The sequence below is a fragment of the Procambarus clarkii genome, chromosome 35, assembly GCF_040958095.1.
Source record: "Procambarus clarkii isolate CNS0578487 chromosome 35, FALCON_Pclarkii_2.0, whole genome shotgun sequence".
Classification (NCBI taxonomy): domain Eukaryota; kingdom Metazoa; phylum Arthropoda; class Malacostraca; order Decapoda; family Cambaridae; genus Procambarus; species Procambarus clarkii.
In genome coordinates, this window is record NC_091184.1 from 24,412,345 (window position 1) to 24,434,791 (window position 22,447).

The following is a 22,447-nucleotide window of genomic DNA, read 5'->3' on the forward strand; positions in this document are numbered from 1 at the left end:
AAAAAACTAAAACAAGAATCTATATAAAACTATAGAATAGAATAGAATAATAGAATAGAATCTATATAGAATCTATATATCATATATATTTATAAAAATAAATATATATATATATAAATATATATATATATATATATTTATATATATGTGTGTATATCACGAAAATAAACACGTGATTAAGAATGTGACAATGTCAGACCACGGAGGAAGAATGAAACAGGAATTTCCTTAAGTACTTTTGTATATTAAATACATCTTCAGAAGGACCTTCTGAAGATGTATTTAATATACAAAAGTACTTAAGGAAATTCCTGTTTCATTCTTCCTCCGTGGTCTGACATTGTCATATTTATATATATATATATATATTATTATATCCTGCATTATTCCAGCCCATTATTAGAGATAGTAGCCACCTCTTATTTTGGTTTTCTTTCATTTTTAGTGCTCAGAAAATTAAATATATCTACATATTTAGTCAAAATCAGTTACATTATTTTATCTTATTCATAGCATAAATGTTCTCGAAGATTACTAAAAAGAAATTGAATTAGACTACAGCAAATTGGCAAACTTTACCTTGTATCTGTTTCCACCGAGTTTGTTTGGGGCGTTCTTCAACATATCAGCAATACTTGTCTCAACATCTCTTTCAGTTGCATTAGTGTGGGTGTTGATACAGGCTTCTGGAAATTTATAAGAATTAATTAATATATATAATTATAATTCACTTTGCTATTCCCCATTCCACAGTCCTCTCGTCCTTCCCACTTCCCTGTCCCCACATCATCCCCACTATTCCCACTTCCCTGTCCCATCGTCCTCCTTACCATTTTCCCCTCCCCTGTCCTTCTTCCTCCCCCACCATCTCCCATTCACCTGTCCCTTTGTCCTCCCCAGCATTCCCTTGTCCCCACCATCCCCAACTCCCCAGTCCCCTCGTCCTCCCCACCATTACCCTCTCCTCTGTCCCCTCGTCTTCCCCACCATACCCCCCTCTCGTCCTCCCCACCATTCCAAACTACCTCATCCGATGCATTCTATAATGGTCTGATGCTTCTATCAGAAAATTGGGAACATCAAATGATCTGATATTCCCATCACTGAAAAATAAGAACACCTAAAAAAATGAAATGAAAAAAATAAAAAAATAAACTATACTCATGAAATGAACAGTATGGTAAACAAAACAGCTCAATTTCAATGCAATGTCACACAAAATTATTAAATCGAAATGAAAATAAATTGAAATCTATGAAAATTCAAATTATCAATGCAATCGGAAATATTGAAATAATATCGCAACATAATATAGTGTGGGTTGCTCTTACGTGCAACAGACGGTGCTGTTTTTCAAAAAAGGCATGGTTTTACCTGTCACAAGTGTGGCATCTATACTTATACTCACGAAATGAACGGTATGGTAAACAACATAGCTCAATTGCAATGCAATGTCACAATAACATTTAATAACAATAATAACAATAACATTTAAATATACTTTAAGATATAATCTAGAAGAAAATAAGAACATTGAAACGGTTCATGAACTCGATTTTAATAAAGGACACTATGGGGAACTTTGAAAAACAGTTAATGAGTATAATTAGACAGACTTGTTGCTAGGCAGAGGAGTAAATAATGAGATATATGGCAAATTTTGCAAAATATACGGCACACAAACATTCATACCCAAACAAAGCAAAATGCTAGGTAAGAACAAAGCAGTTGGCCCGTAGGGGAAAGGAGATACCCACAAGACTGGAATACAAGTCATTAACAAGCACACAAGTACTACACTACACAACAACCGCACTACTACCAGAACTGGACGAATCACTACCAAAACAACACATTGCACATCACTACCAAAACAACACAACACAAGCATTGGCAAAGAATTATAGACCAGTTGCACTAACATCCCACATAATAAAATTATTTGAGAGTGATCAGGAGTCAGATTACTAGTTTTATAGAGACCAATGACCTCCACAATCCAGGCCAACAAGGATTTAGAGCAGGAAGATATTGAAATACCTCTTACAGCTATCTCTCATGTCCTCTACTTGTACAGTACAGCTACTTGACCATTACGACAAAATCACTGAGATATGAGATAATGATGACACTAACCTCATCTACTCAGACTCCAACCCACTCATATTAAATAATGATGTAAACAATAAATTAAAAAAAAATCCACTTATTAATGTCAACCAACAAACTCCCACTAAACATAGAAAGGACCTACGACATCTTACTTGGGAGCAAATCAACAAATGCAATTCATCTACAGTTACACAATGTTAGCATCAGAAATAAAGAAGATGGTAAGTTCCTTGGTCTATACTTAGATCTGCCCGAAACGCTATGAGTGCTTGTTGCTTTACAAGAATGTATAACTTCAAGTCATTGTACTCTCCCCCAATGTACCTTCTTGTATATAAAGAAAAAATAAATAAATAAACAAACACATAATAAATCAATACTTACTAAATTTTGTCTATTATGTAGCAAAGAAGCAGGTCTACGGAAGGCTTTTCTGTTGAGTTCGAAGCCCAGATTACTCGTGGTCTCTGAAATAAGTTAAGATTATAAGTATAAAATTTATAAAACCAAATAATAAATCCGGTATTGCTCAATTTCAGATGCAGACGTACTGAATGATATATCAGACTGTCAGCATGGTATTCGATCTGGAAGGTCCAGTGTAACGAATTTACTCAGTTTCTATGATCGAGCCACAGAGATCTATAAAGAATTCTGATCAAGAAAGAGATCTAGGGGTGGTTTTAGATAGAAAACTATAACCTGAGGATCATATTAAGAACATTCTGCGAGGGGCCTATGCTACACTTGTGATGACACTAACCTCATCTACTCAGACTCCAACCCACTCATATTAAATAATGATGTAAACAATAAATTAAAAAAAAATCCACTTATTAATGTCAACCAACAAACTCCCACTAAACATAGAAAGGACCGACGACATCTTACTTGGGAGCAAATCAACAAATGCAATTCATCTACAGTTACACAATGTTAGCATCAGAAATAAAGAAGATGGTAAGTTCCTTGGTCTATACTTAGATCTGCCCGAAACGCTATGAGTGCTTGTTGCTTTACAAGAATGTATAACTTCAAGTCATTGTACTCTCCCCCAATGTACCTTCTTGTATATAAAGAAAAAATAAATAAATACACAAACACATAATAAATCAATACTTACTAAATTTTGTCTATTATGTAGCAAAGAAGCAGGTCTACGGAAGGCTTTTCTGTTGAGTTCGAAGCCCAGATTACTCGTGGTCTCTGAAATAAGTTAAGATTATAAGTATAAAATTTATAAAACCAAATAATAAATCCGGTATTGCTCAATTTCAGATGCAGACGTACTGAATGATATATCAGACTGTCAGCATGGTATTCGATCTGGAAGGTCCAGTGTAACGAATTTACTCAGTTTCTATGATCGAGCCACAGAGATCTATAAAGAATTCTGATCAAGAAAGAGATCTAGGGGTGGTTTTAGATAGAAAACTATAACCTGAGGATCATATTAAGAACATTCTGCGAGGGGCCTATGCTACACTTGTGATGACACTAACCTCATCTACTCAGACTCCAACCCACTCATATTAAATAATGATGTAAACAATAAATTAAAAAAAAATCCACTTATTAATGTCAACCAACAAACTCCCACTAAACATAGAAAGGACCTACGACATCTTACTTGGGAGCAAATCAACAAATGCAATTCATCTACAGTTACACAATGTTAGCATCAGAAATAAAGAAGATGGTAAGTTCCTTGGTCTATACTTAGATCTGCCCGAAACGCTATGAGTGCTTGTTGCTTTACAAGAATGTATAACTTCAAGTCATTGTACTCTCCCCCAATGTACCTTCTTGTATATAAAGAAAAAATAAATAAATAAACAAACACATAATAAATCAATACTTACTAAATTTTGTCTATTATGTAGCAAAGAAGCAGGTCTACGGAAGGCTTTTCTGTTGAGTTCGAAGCCCAGATTACTCGTGGTCTCTGAAATAAGTTAAGATTATAAGTATAAAATTTATAAAACCAAATAATAAATCCGGTATTGCTCAATTTCAGATGCAGACGTACTGAATGATATATCAGACTGTCAGCATGGTATTCGATCTGGAAGGTCCAGTGTAACGAATTTACTCAGTTTCTATGATCGAGCCACAGAGATCTATAAAGAATTCTGATCAAGAAAGAGATCTAGGGGTGGTTTTAGATAGAAAACTATAACCTGAGGATCATATTAAGAACATTCTGCGAGGGGCCTCCCAGCAAACATTTTCACGTTTTTAAAACGTTCTAAAAACGACATTTCATTGTTTTCAGCACGTTTATAATTACGTTTTAAAAATGTTTTTTGAGAATTTTTTTATACGACCTTAGAACGTAAATAAATAACATTTAAAAAAACCTTTTTATAATCTTTTAATTACCTACATTAAAACATTTAGGGTAAATCAGGGTATAATAATTTTTTAAATTATATCTGAAATAGAAAGGGAGAGAAAGAAAGAAGACATATCTGAGAAAGAAATGGACATCCTATATATGTACGTGTAAATTACAAATAAATAGGGTACAAAAGGAGAATTAAAATACTATATTTATTTAAGATTGAGTAATACAACAAAATATATGTAATAGCTCGAAATATATAGACTATATCTATAATAGAATATAAAAGTAAAAATCTATATAAGCAATATGTGAACACAATAGATTCCGTGATCAAGCAGCCTGTGATTCATGTCATGCTGAGTGAGATCAGCCTGACGTTACAAGCAGTTATTGTTACTTAAAACTAAAACAAGTAAAATTTCCCGAGTATACATATAACATTATAGTTTTTCTGTGACTAAAAATAAAAATCTATAAATCAAAAGTTTAGGACTAATTAACTAAAAATAAAAATCTACAAGTGAATGTAAACACAGTCAAGTATAATATTCATGTAGAAAGAGAAAGAAAGAGAAAGAGAAAAAGAAAGAGAAAGAAAGAAAGAAAGAAAACAAAGGAGAAAGAAAGAAAGAGAAAGAAAAAGAAAGATAGAAAGAAAAGAGAGACAAAATATATATTATTCAAGAGAACTTGACAATTAAGCACCTTCAAACAATTCATGATCAAGCAGGCTGTGATTCATGTCATGCTGAGATCAGTCTGACGTCACAAGCAGTTATTGTTACTTAAAACTAAAACAAGTAAAATTTCCTGAGTATACACTATATACTATATAACATAACACTATAGTTTTTCTATGACTAAAAATACAAATTATAAATCATTTATTCAAATGTTAGCACCATGCAAGAAGAGAGGAGACAGAACAAAATTAAGGCAAGGGGAGAGAAGACAGAATAGAAACAACAGAGAGGGGAGAGAGAAATGAGAGAACATTGAAGAGAAGGGGAAGAGAAAGACAAGATAAGAAAAAGATACAAGATAAAAACGACGCAAGTGAATTCCACAAATGTAAAAAGTAAAGGAAGAGAGAAGCTAGAAGAGACAGAAAACGAGAGGTGTTAGAAGAGAGGAGGAAAGGAGAGATAAAAAGAGACAAGAAAAACAGGAGAGAAACGTAAAAGAAATTAAAAAAAAAGGGACATTTGTGAGGAGAGAAAATAAAGAGACCAGAGAAGACCATATATCAAGAGTGAGGATAAACACTTAATTGTGAATTTTCTTAGTAGACATCCTCTGCCTCTTGTTGCCCCTCTTGTATACGAATCGTACTTGCAAGTTTTCCCTGAAAAGATATTAACAAAATTAATTATTATTTATTTGTTTATATAAATTACACACACACAAATATATATATATATATATATATATATATATATATATATATATATATATATATATATATATATATATATATATGTATATATGTATATATGTATATATATATATATATATGTATATATATGCGGAAAATCCACAGAGAAATATGAAATGAGGTGAACGTTTCGGCTTTGTTAAAGCCTTTGTCAACACCAGACTGATTGAGTCTGGTGTTGACAAAGGCTTTAACAAAGCCGAAACGTTCACCTCATTTCATATTTCTCTGTGGATTTTCCGCATAAAATGATCAGTGTTTTGTGATCGTCAATTGCATGTATATATATATATATATATGAGGGAAGGGGATGTTCCCTCCATGCTGGATATTATATTTACCAGGAAAGAGGAGAGATTTATCATTCAGTACCTCCCTCCCTTGGGTAAAAGTGACCATGTCTTTTTGGGACTAAAGTATGCAATGCATTATAATCTGGAAGAAAATGAGCTTGAAGCAGTTGAAAAACCTGATTTGTGGAGAGGTCATAATGGGGAACTCAGATATTTCCTTAAGGAATTTGACAGAAACACTTGCTGTTAAGACATTAGGACATCTTCGGACATTAGGACATCTTCAGAACGAGTGGATTTACAGGTCGAGAACTGGACATAAATAGGCAGGAGAGAATGGTGGAGTGAGGCGAGGTACAATACGTGGACACTGCAGAGGGCCTATTGGCCCATCCGATGCAGCAACCTCACACAGGCCCAAACATAGATTGGGAGATGGCTTCTTCAATAATGAATTGTAAAAGTACTTATAACAGAAACATAATTGGATCTGCTTTGATACAGATCACAAAAGAAAGTAAATTGAACATTAGCAGCGGTTTATATAACTTAGATCCATTTTTAATAGATCAATTAAAGGGCGATTTAAGTAGGATCATTGGAACACATTTGTCTCACTAATTCATTGTAAATATTTACTATTTTTATGCTATGATTATCCATGTTTGGGCCTGTGTGTGGTTCCTGCATCGGAAAAATTCTTGTTTCAATTTTCCTCCGTGGTCTGACACTGACTATCTATCTATCTATCTATATATCTATATATATATATATATATATATATATATATATATATATATATATATATATATATATATTTATATATATATATATATATATATATATATATATATATTTATATATATATATATATATATATATATATATATATATATATATATATATATATATATATATATATATATATATATATATATATATATATATGTCGTACTTAGTAGCCAGAATGCACTTCTCAGCCTACTATGCAAGGCCCGATTTGCCTAATAAGCCAAGTTTTCATGAATTAATATATTTTCTCTAATTTTTTTCTTATGAAAAGATAAAGCTACCCATTTCATTATATATGAGGTCAATTTTTTTTATTGGAGGTAAAATTAACGTAGATATATGACCGAACCTAACCAACCCTACCTAACCTAACCTATCTTTATAGGTTAGGTTGCGTTAGATAGCCGAAAAAGTTAGGTTAGGTTAGGTAGGTTAGGTAATCGAAAAACAATTATTTCATGAAAACTTGGCTTATTAGGCAAATCAGGCCTTGCATTGTAGGCTGAGAAGTGTGTTCTGGCTACTAGGTACGATATATATATATATATATATATATATATATATATATATATATATATATATATATATATATATATATATATATATATATATATATATATATATATATATGTCGTACCTAGTAGCCAGAACGCACTTCTCAGCCTACTATACAAGGCCCGATTTGCCTAATAAGCCAAGTTTTCATGAATTAATTGTTTTTCGACTACCTAACCTACCTAACCTAACCTAACCTAACTTTTTCGGCTACCTAACCTAACCTAACGTATAAAGATAGGTTAGGTTAGGTTAGGTAGGGTTGGTTAGGTTCGGTCATATATCAACGTTAATTTTAACTCCAATAAAAAAAAATTGACCTCATAAATATTGAAATGGGTAGCTTTATCATTTCATAAGAAAAAATTAGAGAAAAGATATTAATTCATGAAAACTTGGCTTATTAGGCAAATCGGGCCTTGCATAGTAGGCTGAGAAGTGAGTTCTGGCTACTAGGTACGACATATATATATATATATATATATATATATATATATATATATATATATATATATATATATATATATATATATATATATATAAACAGACAATTAGTGAAAACAAAAAAAATTTAAATTATTTTACCTTGTACCTAGATCCACCAGGCCTGTTTGGAGCATGTTTAAGTACTTCAGAAATTTGAAAGGTCACGTCTTCCACCTTAACTTGCGGATGTGCGTTGATAGATGATTCTGTAAAATTAACAGTTATTTATATAACAAATTCTGTATAACAATAATATTCTGTAAAATTAAAAGTAATTTACACATCAGATAAAACTCTCCAGAGATGGTGATACACAACATATAAAAGACAAGTTTCAGAACAAGATATGCATTTAGGAATAAGGTTTCGTACATGTAGGTAGCACATGAGAAAAAAAGTGGAAGGTGATCAAGTTTATATTAACATGTTAACGGCTTTATTGAGGCTTTGCAAGAATGAAAAAATATTACTAATATAATCTCACCGACCAATGAATTGTACGTTGTTTAAAAGTCAATTATTTACATTATTATTATTATTTAATACTAATGATATAAAAATGCATTTTGCAATCTACTATTTATGCAAGTATTAACCACAGGATCATGAAATACACTGCAAAATACTGTAAAGGATAAACCAATTAAGTTTACATTTTCCCATAGCTAAGTCAGTCAGTTCTACAGTACTAGCAGCAGAGAACAATTATGACCAACCTCTATTAAATGAAACAATCTTAAGAGCAAGTGATAGAAATATAATCATTTATACTTAATGTACACTTAATTTGAACTTAAAATTTTAATTTTTTAGTGAATTTTAAATAAAAAAAATTATTTAATTTTTTTGTTACTTACTTAAAATAACATTATATAGTTCTTGTTTTTCTAGAAATGCTAATTTCTTCTTTTGTCCTTTTAGGCTGTATAATGACCAAAGGCCGTTTGTTCCTATCTTCTTCATCATTCTTCGAACCGTAGTTGCACAATCAGACCCACGTACACTGGTTAAAAGCAACACCTAAAAGCAACAACAAAAATGTAGTACACTAGTAATTTTGATATATGTATGTATGTATGTATGTATGTATGTATGTATGTATGTATGTATGTATGTATGTATGTATGTATGTATGTGTGTATGTATGTATGTATGTGTATGTATGTGTATGTATACATATACATATATATATATATATATATATATATATATTGGTGTATACTGGCAGCAGGTTTTCTTTCAAACATGTTTCATTGAATATGACCGCATATTCTGTATTTATTATTTTCTGGTTTAGGGCTTCTATCCCTCTAACTATTTTCTTAGCATCAGGGCTTAATTGAAATAGGAGTTCTCCAAAACTCATTTTCGTACTTTTAAGGTGAAGAAAAGAAGTGATTTACTATAGAGTGTATTACACTTATTTATATAATTTGCACGACGTTTCGAACCTCCATGGTTCATTCTCAAGTGAACAGATCTTACAATACTCTTAGAGAGTTCTCTTAGAGTTAGTTCTCTTAGAGAGAACAACAAGAGAAAACAAGAGAAATGTTTCTAACAAGAGAAATGTTGAACAAGAATACTTGCATAATAGACAAAACCCAAGATGCAAGAAGATTACAAATTCTTGAGGCAATTCACATAAGAATAGAGCGACCTACCATGAACACCCAAATCACGGAACTATTTACTCTACCTACCATGAGAGTAAGGACAAGACAAGAACATATCGATGCCAACACAGAAGACAATGTCCAACATAACATGCCAATTACACTGGATTAATCTTTGTTTAGATAGGAGATGCCTCGTATGGGCCAATAAGCCTTCTGCAGCCTCTATGTTTCACCTCACATTTATCCCTTATGTATCCCCCCATGTTTTCACCTTCATTGTATTATCACCTGACCCAGTGCGGGTATAAAATCAACTAGTATTGTAAGATCTGTTCACTTGAGAATGAACCATGGAGGTTCGAAACGTCGTGCAAATTATATAAATAAGTGTAATACACTCTATAGTAAATCACTTCTTTTCTTCACCTTAAAAGTACGAAAATGAGTTTTGGAGAACTCCTATTTCAATTAAGCCCTGATGCTAAGAAAATAGTTAGAGGGATAGAAGCCCTAAACCAGAAAATAATAAATACAGAATATGCGGTCATATTCAATGAAACATATATATATATATATATATATATATATATATATATATATATATATATATATATATATATATCATAACTTATGATAAGGCATCTTATCATAAATAACATCTCAACAAAAATCACATCATTCTAGGAGGTGATTTCAATATTGACCTGGGTCTACAAAATAACCCTCTAGTTGACTATTTCCATAACAGCATGTAATCCTCTATGATAATCCCCACAATCACCAAGCACTAGACCAAAGTTCTCAAGTCAAGCCTAGCCTCGGGCCGGGCTTGGGGAGTAGAAGAACTCCCAGACCCCCATCAAGCAGATAAGTGTGTGTGTTATGAAGAGATACATCTCAACGACTAACAAAATTAGCAAGAGAAATATAGTCGTTGAAATGTAAGCCTCATCCTAACCATACACTCAAGACCTTGAGAAAGCACTCAGGAGAGTGTGAAAGACTCTGTGTTAATATTACATAATTTACAAATACATAAGTGTTATATTTTATCCTATCCTATATAAACAAGATTATATCATTATTCTTATTATTTAGCAATTTTATCTTTTCTGCATGAACTATCAAAAAATTTTAATTAGAAAATTAGCAAATATCTGTAATATTTAAGATGAAAAATTGAAGGAAACATTACTGTTAAAATACCACTTACAAATTTTGTTCTGAAACTCGATTCCGCTAACTTCCTATTGAGAACATTAAGATCACCTTCTGCAGCAATAGGATTTGGTATTAGATCTTCTATGATCTTGTCTGTTTCTTTTGTAGTCAAAGTTGCTTTCAATATCTTCACATCACTTTTCAGTTCATTCACATCACTTTTCAGTTCATTCACTTCAGTGTATATGGCCTGCAACATGTTACCTGGAAATTTATACAGTATATAGAAAGTGTACATGCTATTATATTACATATCTTGAATGTACATTTAAAATAAAAGCATTATAAAGTATATTTTAAAATAACTGACACTGAGAAAGCACCCAAAAAGTAGGCTATGACTGATGTGATAGATAATGGGATAATTTCTTAGTAATTATGAAACTGCTTATATAATTGGAAGCAAATTCAGCAATCTAACCTGCTCAGTTTGCAGTCTACTTGAACATGAAACTTATGCCTATCACCCATAGGGTACATATAGGTTATAGGCTACATAATAAATTAATTAAACTTTCAAAACTTACTCATATTCTGCATCATTTCTTTCAAACTCCCATCGTTCTTGTCTGGTCGAATAAATTGGACTTTGGGTCGAATAAATTCCTTGACCTTGGAGTCCTAACGACTGAAGTACTTGGCGTGACCAGCTCATTGTCTTTAAGATTGCAAGATTTAGCTATTAAAATCTAACTACTGTACTGTATAATCAACAAATTACATGAGCTTTTACTACTGCATACTAATATTATAAGTTATACTATATGTCTACATCACATTTAAACTACCCAACATCAGAAAGAGGGTGAGCCAACATCAGAGAGGGGGGGGGGTTATCATGAGAGAGAGGAGGGCCAACATGAGAAGAGAAGAAAAAAGAAAAGAAAGAAATAAATAAAGAAAAAGAAAGAAAAGAAAGATAGAGAGACATACAGAGACAGACAGACACATACACACAGAATAAGAAGAGGTGACAGAACAAAATTAACAAAACAAATTTCAACATGAGAAAAGGGAGGTCAACATGAGAGAGAGAATGAGGGTCAACATGAGAGAGTGGGTCAACATGATATATATTTTAAATAATTACTTATTACCTTCATGAAGAAATACTGATGGCGTCAACGGTGTATTGTGAAGTGTAGTCTTCACTGGAGACTGCTTTTGTAGGACTGTTCTATTAGCTGAAAAGTAGTTATGTTTATTTCAAACACTTTTTAACCAAATAATATTTTTAAGACTTTAATATAGTTTGAACTAACATGAGAGAGGTGGGGGTCAACATGAAATACACATTTTAAAAATTAACTTATTACCTTCATGAGGAAATACTGATGGCGTTGAAGGTGTATTGTGAAGTTTAGTCTTCACTGGAGACGGCTTTTGTAGGACTGTTCTATTAGCTGAAAAGGAGTTATGCTTATTTCAAACACTTGTTAACCAAAATATATTTTTAAGACTTTAATATAGTTTGAACTAACATGAGAGAGGTGGGGGTCAATATGAGATACATATTTTAAAAATTAACTTAAGGTAAGGGACAAATTAACACGTAAGGTAAAGGTAAGATAAAGGACAAATTAACACGTAAGGGACAAACAAAAAGAAAAGTAATAACAAACCTGCTTGTTTCTAGTGACTAGATCAAAGGAAAACCAAAATTTCCCTGAACTGTGACAAGTGAAAAGCACCTGCTAGACAAAGTGGGAAAAGTTCACTAGACCCCATATGCACATAAAAGAATAATATACTTAATATTAAACAATTAGAAATAAACACATATTTCTATACAGAAATTCCAGATAAGCATAAAAATTATTCAAAGCTTCTAGTACTTCCAGAAGGAATTAAAAAAAAAAAAAAAAAAAACAGCAAGAACTAAGTTTAGAGCAGTTTTTAGTTTTTTTTAAACCAAAAGCATAAATAACCAAACAAAGGAAGCATGGTTAAATATCAATTTAGAACTTTTAATGTTATTTACTATTAATCCTTACATTCACTTAATATACCAGAATAATATGGTATTTGCGGAGGACTTATTTCTTTTGAAGGTGTATTCTCATATGAAGATGGCGAACACTTCTTCTTGGATTGAGACGAGTGATGATTGCCTGAAATTATTTAAATTGCTTAATGTATTGAATGGCATTTTTCAAGTTGCAAATTTTTTTTAAATTACTGTAGTAGGTTATCAATGCTTACGTTTGTTATTCTCGGAATTCTCTTCTTCATATTTGAAGCATGGTTTCCTTTTTCGTTGTCGAGGATAGCCCATATCGTCTTCAGTTTCGACATTTGAAGTGTCTTCCGCAGCCAAGCATCTTCGTTTTGCAACGTCAAAATCATCTGTAATAATTGAATATAATTAGTAATATATCAGCGAGATATATATTTATCGTTACCTAGTAGAGTAGTGAACACTAAGAAATAACTTAAATCAGCTTCCTAAAGAGATGTTTAATAAAACGACGTACATGATTTGGAACTTATAACTGGGGCACAAAAGTCTTAAGTAGCTATGAGGAAACCCATCTTGTGATTAAAATATAATTATAATGCTGTTTTTGTCTGCAGTGTTAAAGTTATGGTGAATGAATGAATAGGTGTCTTGTATCTTAAATCTTAATAATTATAAATTTAATACCTACCAGTTGTTGATAGGATTGTTGATATGACATGCACTCGACATGCACTCGCCAATTTGTCGTGTCTGGCTTTTCGTGCTTTTGGGCACTAACTGTATGCCTGCTCTGTGGCCACCAGCACAATATTTTTTCCTGAAAAGTCGAAATAAACTGTTACATGCTAATTTTAGCACTAATTTGGAATATTTTTAAAGCAACTCAATATATGCAATTTTTTAGTTTCAAAGTAATGCTTACATCATCAGATTTTTCAATCCAGGTTGTGGAGATGATACCCACACTACGATCATTGAAGCCTACCACTGCATACCGCTTTTCAGATGTCATCTACAAAATTGAAAAATCTTATTAAGGGTTGTTCTCCCCAAAAAAAGAAATTAGCATAAAGTTGGTAATAGATTTACTTGATTGTGTCAATCATAGATTAGCCACATTTGTAAATGATTTTCGGTTGGTATAAACAGTAGCTGCCATGTATGGACTAAAAGGCTTAATACAGTTTTATCTCTTAATGTGCTCTCAAAATATTAATAATTTTCATGAAATACAGGGTAATGGGATTTTTAAACAGGTAAATATTGGTCAAAAGATAATAGCTTTAATAAAAAACAAAATTGTGAATCTCATTAACTTACAATATTAGTTCAAACTATTATTAAAGCATGGATACAGTATTTAAATACGTACTTGTCATAAGTCATGTAGTATTGACAGAAAAGTATTTGCGCTTTCTGTCTCGATCATCATACCTGTGCGGTTTAGTTTTCTTGCTGGAATCACCTTCATGGATGAATTCCTAGTAAGAACCTTAAATGCTCCAATTAATTTGGAGTTACAAGGTTTCTCAAAGAGAGGTATACTTCTCGAATATACCCTGCAAAGGAACATGCTGTCTCCATTTTCATCGGTGTCACTGACAGTGTCCAAAACTTGGCAGCAAGTTTCATTATTCAGCAAATAGGCATTGTTTGGTGCCTTGGTATATATTTTATGTTCTGTATTTGGTGTATAAATCCTTTGAGCATGCTGCATCTCTTTCAGCCTCTTTGCAATTTGAACAAGAGGGTTTTTACTTGATCGAACCATATTCTTAACCTGCTGCAGGTAATTTTCAAATGGAAATGCTGAACATCTGTCCAAACTACCAAACTCTTTGGCATCAGAGGATATGTGTGTTAGGCAGTGTACATTGTACACTAAAAAATCCTTACCATACAGCTCACGAGCCTTTAACACAAAGTACAGCAAAAGATCATGTGCATATTGGCTGTAATTTAACTGAATCAATTTAGGTGATACAAGAATAGAAATGGCTACACTCAGAGTCAGGAAATGGTCATACAATTCTTTGGGTAAGATTCCCTTCAGTACAATCTTACCGGTGTAGAGAAGGAGTTGCCTGTATCGATTCAGTCGCTTTCCATCTATCAACCTCTGAAAGACTTCGAGGTTTACGTGCAAAGTGCATAGGCACAAATTTTGTTAGTTGAATTAGACGCTGACTAATTTCATCAACTTGGCGAGCACATAATTTTACGTTTTTATTTCGTATCCAGGCAAGAAGTAACCTTTTCATAACCCCAAGACATATCTGATGCATATAGTCTATGGGAAAAGTACTCACCATATTTATATTTAAGTCACAGAATGGTGATCTACCATGGTGATGTTGAGAATTAGATTGATTACGAAAATCTTCATCTGTTATGAGTTGTAAATTTTTCACTTGTTGATAAGTCATTCTTCCATTCCAAACACCCTCTTGGGTACATCTATCACACCCAAAGTAGCCAGAGTGGAGTTTGATTGCCTTCACCATTGCTTTTGCTGGGGCATCACATATGACTCCTTTTAGTTTTACTGGCAATGTTTTGTCATCATTTTTAAATCCATAGTGCATAATTTTTTTCAAATCCTGAATGAATTCATTTAAAAAATCTAAATCACTAGGTTTAGAGCTTCCGTATGTGAGGACTACTGGGAAAACTCTTATAGGTTTGACATTATTGATAGCACAAAGAACAGGCCATAAACTTTCATTTTTACTTCTAAATATTGGCAAACCATCAATGTTGCAAATTAAAGATATTTCTGCCAAATCTCTTATTGTTGATTTAGGATACAGCCTTAAAGTTTTCAACATTTCCTCCTCTAACCCCAAGTAGATATACATCATGCCTGATTTAGTCTCAGTAGGTATATGTTTAACTGTATTCAGTAACGAACGAGCTGTTTTTGGCAAGTCAGCATGTCCCTGTTTTCTCAATTTTTTTAATAAATTATCAATGGCATTGTGTGTTATGCCATATTTATTAACCCATACTAACAATACATCTGATAATGATTTATCATCCTCATCACCACTGCTCTCTGACTCTGATGATATTGGGTCATGCTCATCAATCATGTCCCAAGTCCAATCTCTCTCTCTCTGACTTTCCAGAGATGATGCATCTTCATTGGCTCCACAACCAATATTAGGTTCTGAATTAGATGACAAAGCAGCATGGTCATCGTCTATGCTGTTTGTTGTAACATTGGCCAAAGGATCCTGATTCAACAACTGAATCTCAACCTCATCACTATTTTCATTTTTGCCACGCTGGGACGCCTGTTCTTTTAGGCGTCGCTTTTTGGCCCGTGACATACGCTGCCATCTTGTGTGGTATTCTCTTCTTTTTTCTATAATGTGTGCATACATTCTGAAGGAGAAAGGCCAAGTGCTACATTACCAATTACTATTACAAGATTATTAGTAAAGTACTGTACTGCAAAAAGCAAATAAAATGGGGTAAACTAAACTTTGAAAACAAATAATAATTAAAACAGGTAAATTAGTAAAATAACAAAGGCTTAAGCAGACATGACTCTGCTTAAGCCATGTAAAGCAGACAGATAAGATGGCAATATATAAGGGGAAAAAATTAAAAAGCTAGGATATAAAACTAATTGAGATCAAAAGCATAAATTACTATAGGGGAAAAAATAACAAATGACTTCATAAAAAAATTATCCAATTGCCAACAGCAACTTGGTAGTACGAGTCTAAGTCTAAGAAACAAACAAAATTTAAATGCTGTTATCTGCAATGAAACAATACATACTATTGCACGTACCGAAACATTGATGAATGTAAAAAATAGAGGTGTGAAAAAAAGGAGGTGTTATACCAAAACAGATGCAGAACTAGGAAACAGGATTTCTTCAACAGAAATTTTGAAATTGTTCACAATTTTTGTTAGACCAAAGTTGGAGTATGCAGCAGTTGTATGGTGCCCATATCTTAAGAAGCATATCAACAAACTGGAAACGGTGCAGAGACATGCCACTAAGTGGCATTAACTAAATGCCAAAAAATATGCCAAATATACTACATAAATATACATACTACACATGCACAATAATTGTCCTGGGTCCAATGTCCTGGGACCTCTGATATTCATAATATATATATATATATATATATATATATATATATATATATATATATATATATATATATATATATATATATATATATATATATATATAGGGCTATCAACACACCTCCAGCTAGGGCCACCAACACACCTCCAGGGCCATCAACACGCCTCCAGGGCCATCAACACAACACCACCATCAACACACCTCCAGCCAGGGCCACCAACACACCTCCAGGGCCACCAACACACCTCCAGGGCCACCAACACACCTCCAGGGCCATCAACACGCCTCCAGGGCCATCAACACAACACCACAATCAACACACCTCCAGCCAGGGCCACCAACACACCTCCAGGGCCACCAACACACCTCCAGGGCCACCAACACACCTCCAGGGCCATCAACACGCCTCCAGGGCCATCAACACAACACCACCATCAACACACCTCCAGCCAGGGCCACCAACACACCTCCAGGGCCACCAACACACCTCCAGGGCCACCAACACACCTCCAGGGCCACCAACACACCTCCAGGGCCACCAACACACCTCCAGGGCCACCAACACGTCTCCAGGGCCATCAACACACCTCCAGGGCCACCAACACACCTCCAGGGCCATCAACACACCTCCAGGGCCACCAACACACCTCCAGGGCCATCAACACACCTCCAGGGCCACCAACACACCTCCAGGGCCACCAACACACCTCCAGGGCCATCAACACGCCTCCAGGGCCATCAACACAACACCACCATCAACACACCTCCAGCCAGGGCCACCAACACACCTCCAGGGCCACCAACACACCTCCAGGGCCACCAACACACCTCCAGGGCCACAAACACACCTCCAGGGCCATCAACACACCTCCAGGGCCACCAACACGCCTCCAGGGCCATCAACTCAACACCACCATCAACACACCTCTAGCCAGGGCCATCAACACAACACCACCATCAACACACCTCCAGCCAGGGCCATCAACACACCATCCAGCCTACCACCACAAGCTTATATATATACTACACATGTCTAAGAGCAAATAAAAGAAAACAGTTACCTTAACTATTGAAGATGCAGCAGGATTTTGTGGATAAGCCAACAGCAGTCCCTCTCGACACGGTTTTAAAATGGCGGCGACTACCACAACATGCAACGAGCCTAAAGAATGTCCAGCGCTAGCATTATCTAAACGCTATTATATATTATCAAGCAATACGGAAATCTAAAATAAAAAAAATGATACAAATAATTGTATTAAATATTTATTTGCAATTACAATACCTCGGGAATATATTTTTGCGTTAGCAAAACATATTAAGTTTGTATTTAGTTTAACTCAAATTAAAAAATTCTTTACAAATTCATTCATGTTTTTATTCATGTTGTTCATGTTTTTATGTTAAAATGTTTTTGTTGATTTGTTTGTATATTTTCATAAGTAAAGCATGCTTACCGTCTTATTCCAAGTTTTATGATAACTTTACAAGGTTTAAAACATAAAGTTCAATATATATTCTGGTTTTCACACAGGAATTATACGTTAATATAACATCATAATAACGTAATGATGTCGTGTAAATAACGTTATACTGACGTCATATAAATGTTATATTTATGTTATAAGAACGTATATTGGATAGCTTTACAGAAAGTAAACAAAAAAAACTAAATGTTGACTGAAAATTATTTATTCTTAAATATAAAGCATGAAAACATTATAATTCCATAGCATTTACTATTATTTTTAAATTTTTACATAAATCTTAAAAAATTGTGTCTCAAGAATATATGTTTTTAGTTATATCCTTTGGTTTTAAGAACGTCAGATATACGTATTTATGTCAAAAGTTACAGTATTACCTTTGTGGGACCATTTAAAAACGTCCACAAACGTTCTGTGTTTGCTGGGCTATGCTACACTTTTTAACTTTAGAATTGCTTTTAAATACATAGGTCAAAAAGTTTTAAAAGTTTTAAAAGTTTTTTAAACCTCTCGTGTATCATGAGTGTGTTAAAGCTTCAGATGGTGCATTCAGATGATGAATATTACCTAGTTCCTTCATCTGGGAAGAATGAACACATATTGGTGCATTCGGATGATAAAAACTAACTACTGTAGTTTAATTGATCAACAGACTGTATATCATATGCAGACTGTATGTGGATCTGCGGGCCACTCCAAACAACAGCCTGGTGGACCAAGCTCCACCAGGGCTAAAGCACAAAGTGATATAGATGTGATAGAGAAACTAGGTCAAATGGAGGAGTAGGTCTGTATATTAAACAGCACCTGACGTGCACAGAGCTACTAAACTCAATGTGGTGGTAGAGTGGTGGGGGGTGGGGGGGAAACATTGCAGAAAAAAACAAAAATACAATTTGGTCAACAAAACAGCATTGTTTAAAATAGAAGACATGGGTTGACATTTTGGGGGTAAGGTAGGTTACATTGAGTTAATTAGTTAGTACTTAGTTTTTATCTTAAACTGGTTGGGAGAGGTACATTGCTGCTGTGCTGGTGAAAGAACACCTAAAGGTAAATTAAATAATGATTGCGAATCCACAAGAAGTTGACATAATAGCGCTAGAGATCTGCAATCAGGATGATAAACTTTCCTTAAAGAATTTGACAAACACTTGCTGATAGGACATGAAGTAAATGAAATGTATGTCAAGTTTTGTGAAATATATGATAAAAGCACAACAAAATTTGTACCAAAGGAGAGATGCAGAACTAGGAAAAGGGGTTTGTTCAACAGAAATTGCGAGAGGGCCTGAGACCCAAACACACACAAATGGAATCAATATATAGCAAGAGGCCAAACCCCCAAACATACAAGCGATGCAAAGATGCGAGAAACAGCAGCAGCATTAAGGAGAGGGACTTAAGGACCATAAATAAAGTGTGAAAATAAACTCGAGTAAATTTTTTTAACTACTCTCGACAGTGAAGAAAAACAAATATTCAGACGATTTGTGTTAGAATCATTAATCTTACACTTTCGGTCATATTCAACAACACAAATACATACACACACATTCCTGTTGCTGTAGCAAGTGAAGAATTACACACACAGATCACAATAACGTGATGCATCAAATGAACAAATCCACAAGGGCCGTGACGAGGATTCGAACCTGCGTCCGGGAGCATCCCAGACACTGCCTTAATCGACTGAGCTACAACAGGGTAAAAGGGTTGAAACCGAAGTTCTACTGAACTTACTGGATCCCATAGCCTCTCCGAGGCACAAACCAGGCTTTTACACAACCCCCCCCCCTGCACCCGAGCTATGTCAACAGGCCGTTCTCCCTCTTCGCCCTTACATCATCACACACAGATCACAATAACGTGATGCATCAAATGAACAAATCCACAAGGGCCGTGATGAGGATTCAAACCTGTGTCTGGGAGCATCCCAGACACTGCCTTAATCGACTGAGCTACGACAGGGTAAAAGGGTTGAAACCAAACTTCTACTGAACTTCCTGGATCCTTTTACCCTGTTGTAGCTCAGTCGATTAAGTAAATGCCACTACTTTTGCAAAATTATTACGAGATCTATTATTCTATAGAATAATGCATATAAATGCATATATGCATATAAATACAAAACAAGTAAATGTAAATAATTTTACCTTGCACCTAGATCCACCAAGCCTGTATGGCGCGCGTTTCAGTACTTCGGAAATCTAGAACTATCTTGAATCTCTAATCTGCAATGAAACAATACATATTATTGCACTTACCAAAACATGGATGAATGTAGAAAATACAGAACTATTAGCTGAATATCAAATAAATGGATTTAATCTATTTCACACAGATAGATATATTAGATATTATATTATATTCCTTTCCTCCCTAGAATCTGGATGTAGCAGGTGCTCAATTGTCAAAAGTGAAAAATTTGGTTTATTTAACATACACGCCATAGACCGGCTTGGGAAAAAAAGTTCGTAAAACCCAGGGGCCATAGACCGGCTTGGGAAAAAAAGTTCGTAAAACCCAGGGGCCATAGACCGGCTATGAAAGAAAATTTGAGAAAACCCTGGGGCCATAGAACGGCTATTTAATCCCCTTGAACGGACCTGTGCATGGGCCACTGAGGCATCGAAAAAAAACATAGACCGGCTTGGGAAAAAAGCAAAATAGCCGGTCTATGGCCCAGCTGATGGCTGTGCATGAATGGCTAATGGCTAATGGCTGTTAGTTATGGAGCTAGGTTAGACTATGTATGTTTAAATCTCTGATTTAAACAGAGCCGGCTAATGGCTGTTTGTTATGGAGCTAGGTTAGACTATAGGCTAGGCTAGGTTAGAGCCAGTGTTCAGTCAAATAACTGAATTTATCAAATCTTATCCTTGTATAATATACAAGCTGATGTGAGATCCCTGTCTACAGGTGGACTGGAACTATTATCCAGTAGGCAGTCTACTGTATTTTATCAAACCCTTATTAGTATAATAGATCTCGTAATAATTTTGCAAAAATAATGGCATTTACTATTTTTAAAAGATTATTAGAAAATTTACAGAAATGGTGCATTCGGAAGACAAAACCAATTTTTCACTTTTGACAATTGAGCACCTGCTACATCCAGATTCTAGGGAGGAAAGGAAGGACGATCTTACTGGATCCCATAGCCTCTCCGAGGCACAAACCAGGCTTTTACATAACCCCCCCCCCCCCCCTGCACCCGAGCTTTTTAAAATAGTAAATGCCACTATTTTTGCAAAATTATTACGAGATCTATTATTCTAATAAGAGTTTGATAAAATACAAACCCTGGGGCCATAGAACGGCTATTTAATCCCCTTGAACGGACCTGTGCATGGATGGCTAATGGCTGTTAGTTATGGAGCTAGGTTAGACTATGTATGTTTAAATCTCTGATTTAAACAGAGCCGGCTAATGGCTGTTTGTTATGGAGCTAGGTTAGACTATAGGCTAGGCTAGGTTAGAGCCAGTGTTCAGTCAAATAACTGAATTTATCAAATCTTATCCTTGTATAATATACAAGCTGATGTGAGATCCCTGTCTACAGGTGGACTGGAACTATTATCCAGTAGGCAGTCTACTGTATTTTATCAAACCCTTATTAGTATAATAGATCTCGTAATAATTTTGCAAAAATAATGGCATTTACTATTTTTAAAAGATTATTAGAAAATTTACAGAAATGGTGCATTCGGAAGACAAAACCAATTTTTCACTTTTGACAATTGAGCACCTGCTACATCCAGATTCTAGGGAGGAAAGGAAGGACGATCTTACTGGATCCCATAGCCTCTCCGAGGCACAAACCAGGCTTTTACATAACCCCCCCCCCTGCACCCGAGCTTTTTAAAATAGTAAATGCCACTATTTTTGCAAAATTATTACGAGATCTATTATTCTAATAAGAGTTTGATAAAATACAAACCCTGGGGCCATAGAACGGCTATTTAATCCCCTTGAACGGACCTGTGCATGGATGGCTAATGGCTGTTAGTTATGGAGTTAGGTTAG

General features: G+C 34.4%; 2 protein-coding genes and 1 long non-coding RNA gene across 3 annotated transcripts; all 3 read right to left on the reverse strand.

Annotated features, from left to right (window-relative positions):
• Nucleotides 1-4,789: 4,789 nt before the first annotated feature.
• On the reverse strand, nucleotides 4,790-11,426 carry LOC138371274 (uncharacterized). The gene is made up of 5 exons (XM_069336071.1): nucleotides 11,388-11,426; nucleotides 10,853-11,064; nucleotides 8,878-9,040; nucleotides 8,120-8,226; nucleotides 4,790-5,804 (listed from the first exon to the last, which is right to left on the reverse strand). The coding sequence occupies exons 1-5, from the start codon at nucleotides 11,401-11,403 to the stop codon at nucleotides 5,742-5,744; spliced, it is 561 nt and encodes a 186-aa protein (XP_069192172.1). The 5' UTR covers nucleotides 11,404-11,426; the 3' UTR covers nucleotides 4,790-5,741.
• A 2,117-nt stretch (nucleotides 11,427-13,543) lies between these two features.
• LOC138371275 (uncharacterized) lies at nucleotides 13,544-14,493 on the reverse strand. The gene is made up of 3 exons (XR_011230380.1): nucleotides 14,193-14,493; nucleotides 13,743-13,832; nucleotides 13,544-13,637 (listed from the first exon to the last, which is right to left on the reverse strand). It is a non-coding gene; the product is annotated as an uncharacterized lncRNA (long non-coding RNA).
• LOC138371149 (uncharacterized) lies at nucleotides 14,494-18,509 on the reverse strand. Its single transcript, XM_069335985.1, has 3 exons — nucleotides 17,993-18,509; nucleotides 14,905-16,207; nucleotides 14,494-14,547 (listed from the first exon to the last, which is right to left on the reverse strand). Exons 2-3 carry the CDS (start codon nucleotides 16,204-16,206, stop codon nucleotides 14,494-14,496), a joined length of 1,356 nt encoding a protein of 451 aa, XP_069192086.1. The 5' UTR covers nucleotide 16,207; nucleotides 17,993-18,509.
• Nucleotides 18,510-22,447: the final 3,938 nt, after the last annotated feature.

Coding starts and splice junctions, on each gene's coding strand:
- LOC138371274 (XM_069336071.1), bottom strand. Junction 9,041..10,852: donor CGAGTTTCAGAACAAAATTT/GTAAGTGGTATT, acceptor TGTTGCTTTTAG/GTGTTGCTTTTAACCAGTGT. Junction 8,227..8,877: donor ACTATATAATGTTATTTTAA/GTAAGTAACAAA, acceptor TTAATTTTACAG/AATCATCTATCAACGCACAT.
- LOC138371149 (XM_069335985.1), bottom strand. CDS start 16,206: ATGTATGCACACATTATAGAAAAAAGAAGAGAATACCACACAAGATGG. Junction 14,548..14,904: donor AAGCGACTGAATCGATACAG/GCAACTCCTTCT, acceptor AATTGCAAAGAG/GCTGAAAGAGATGCAGCATG.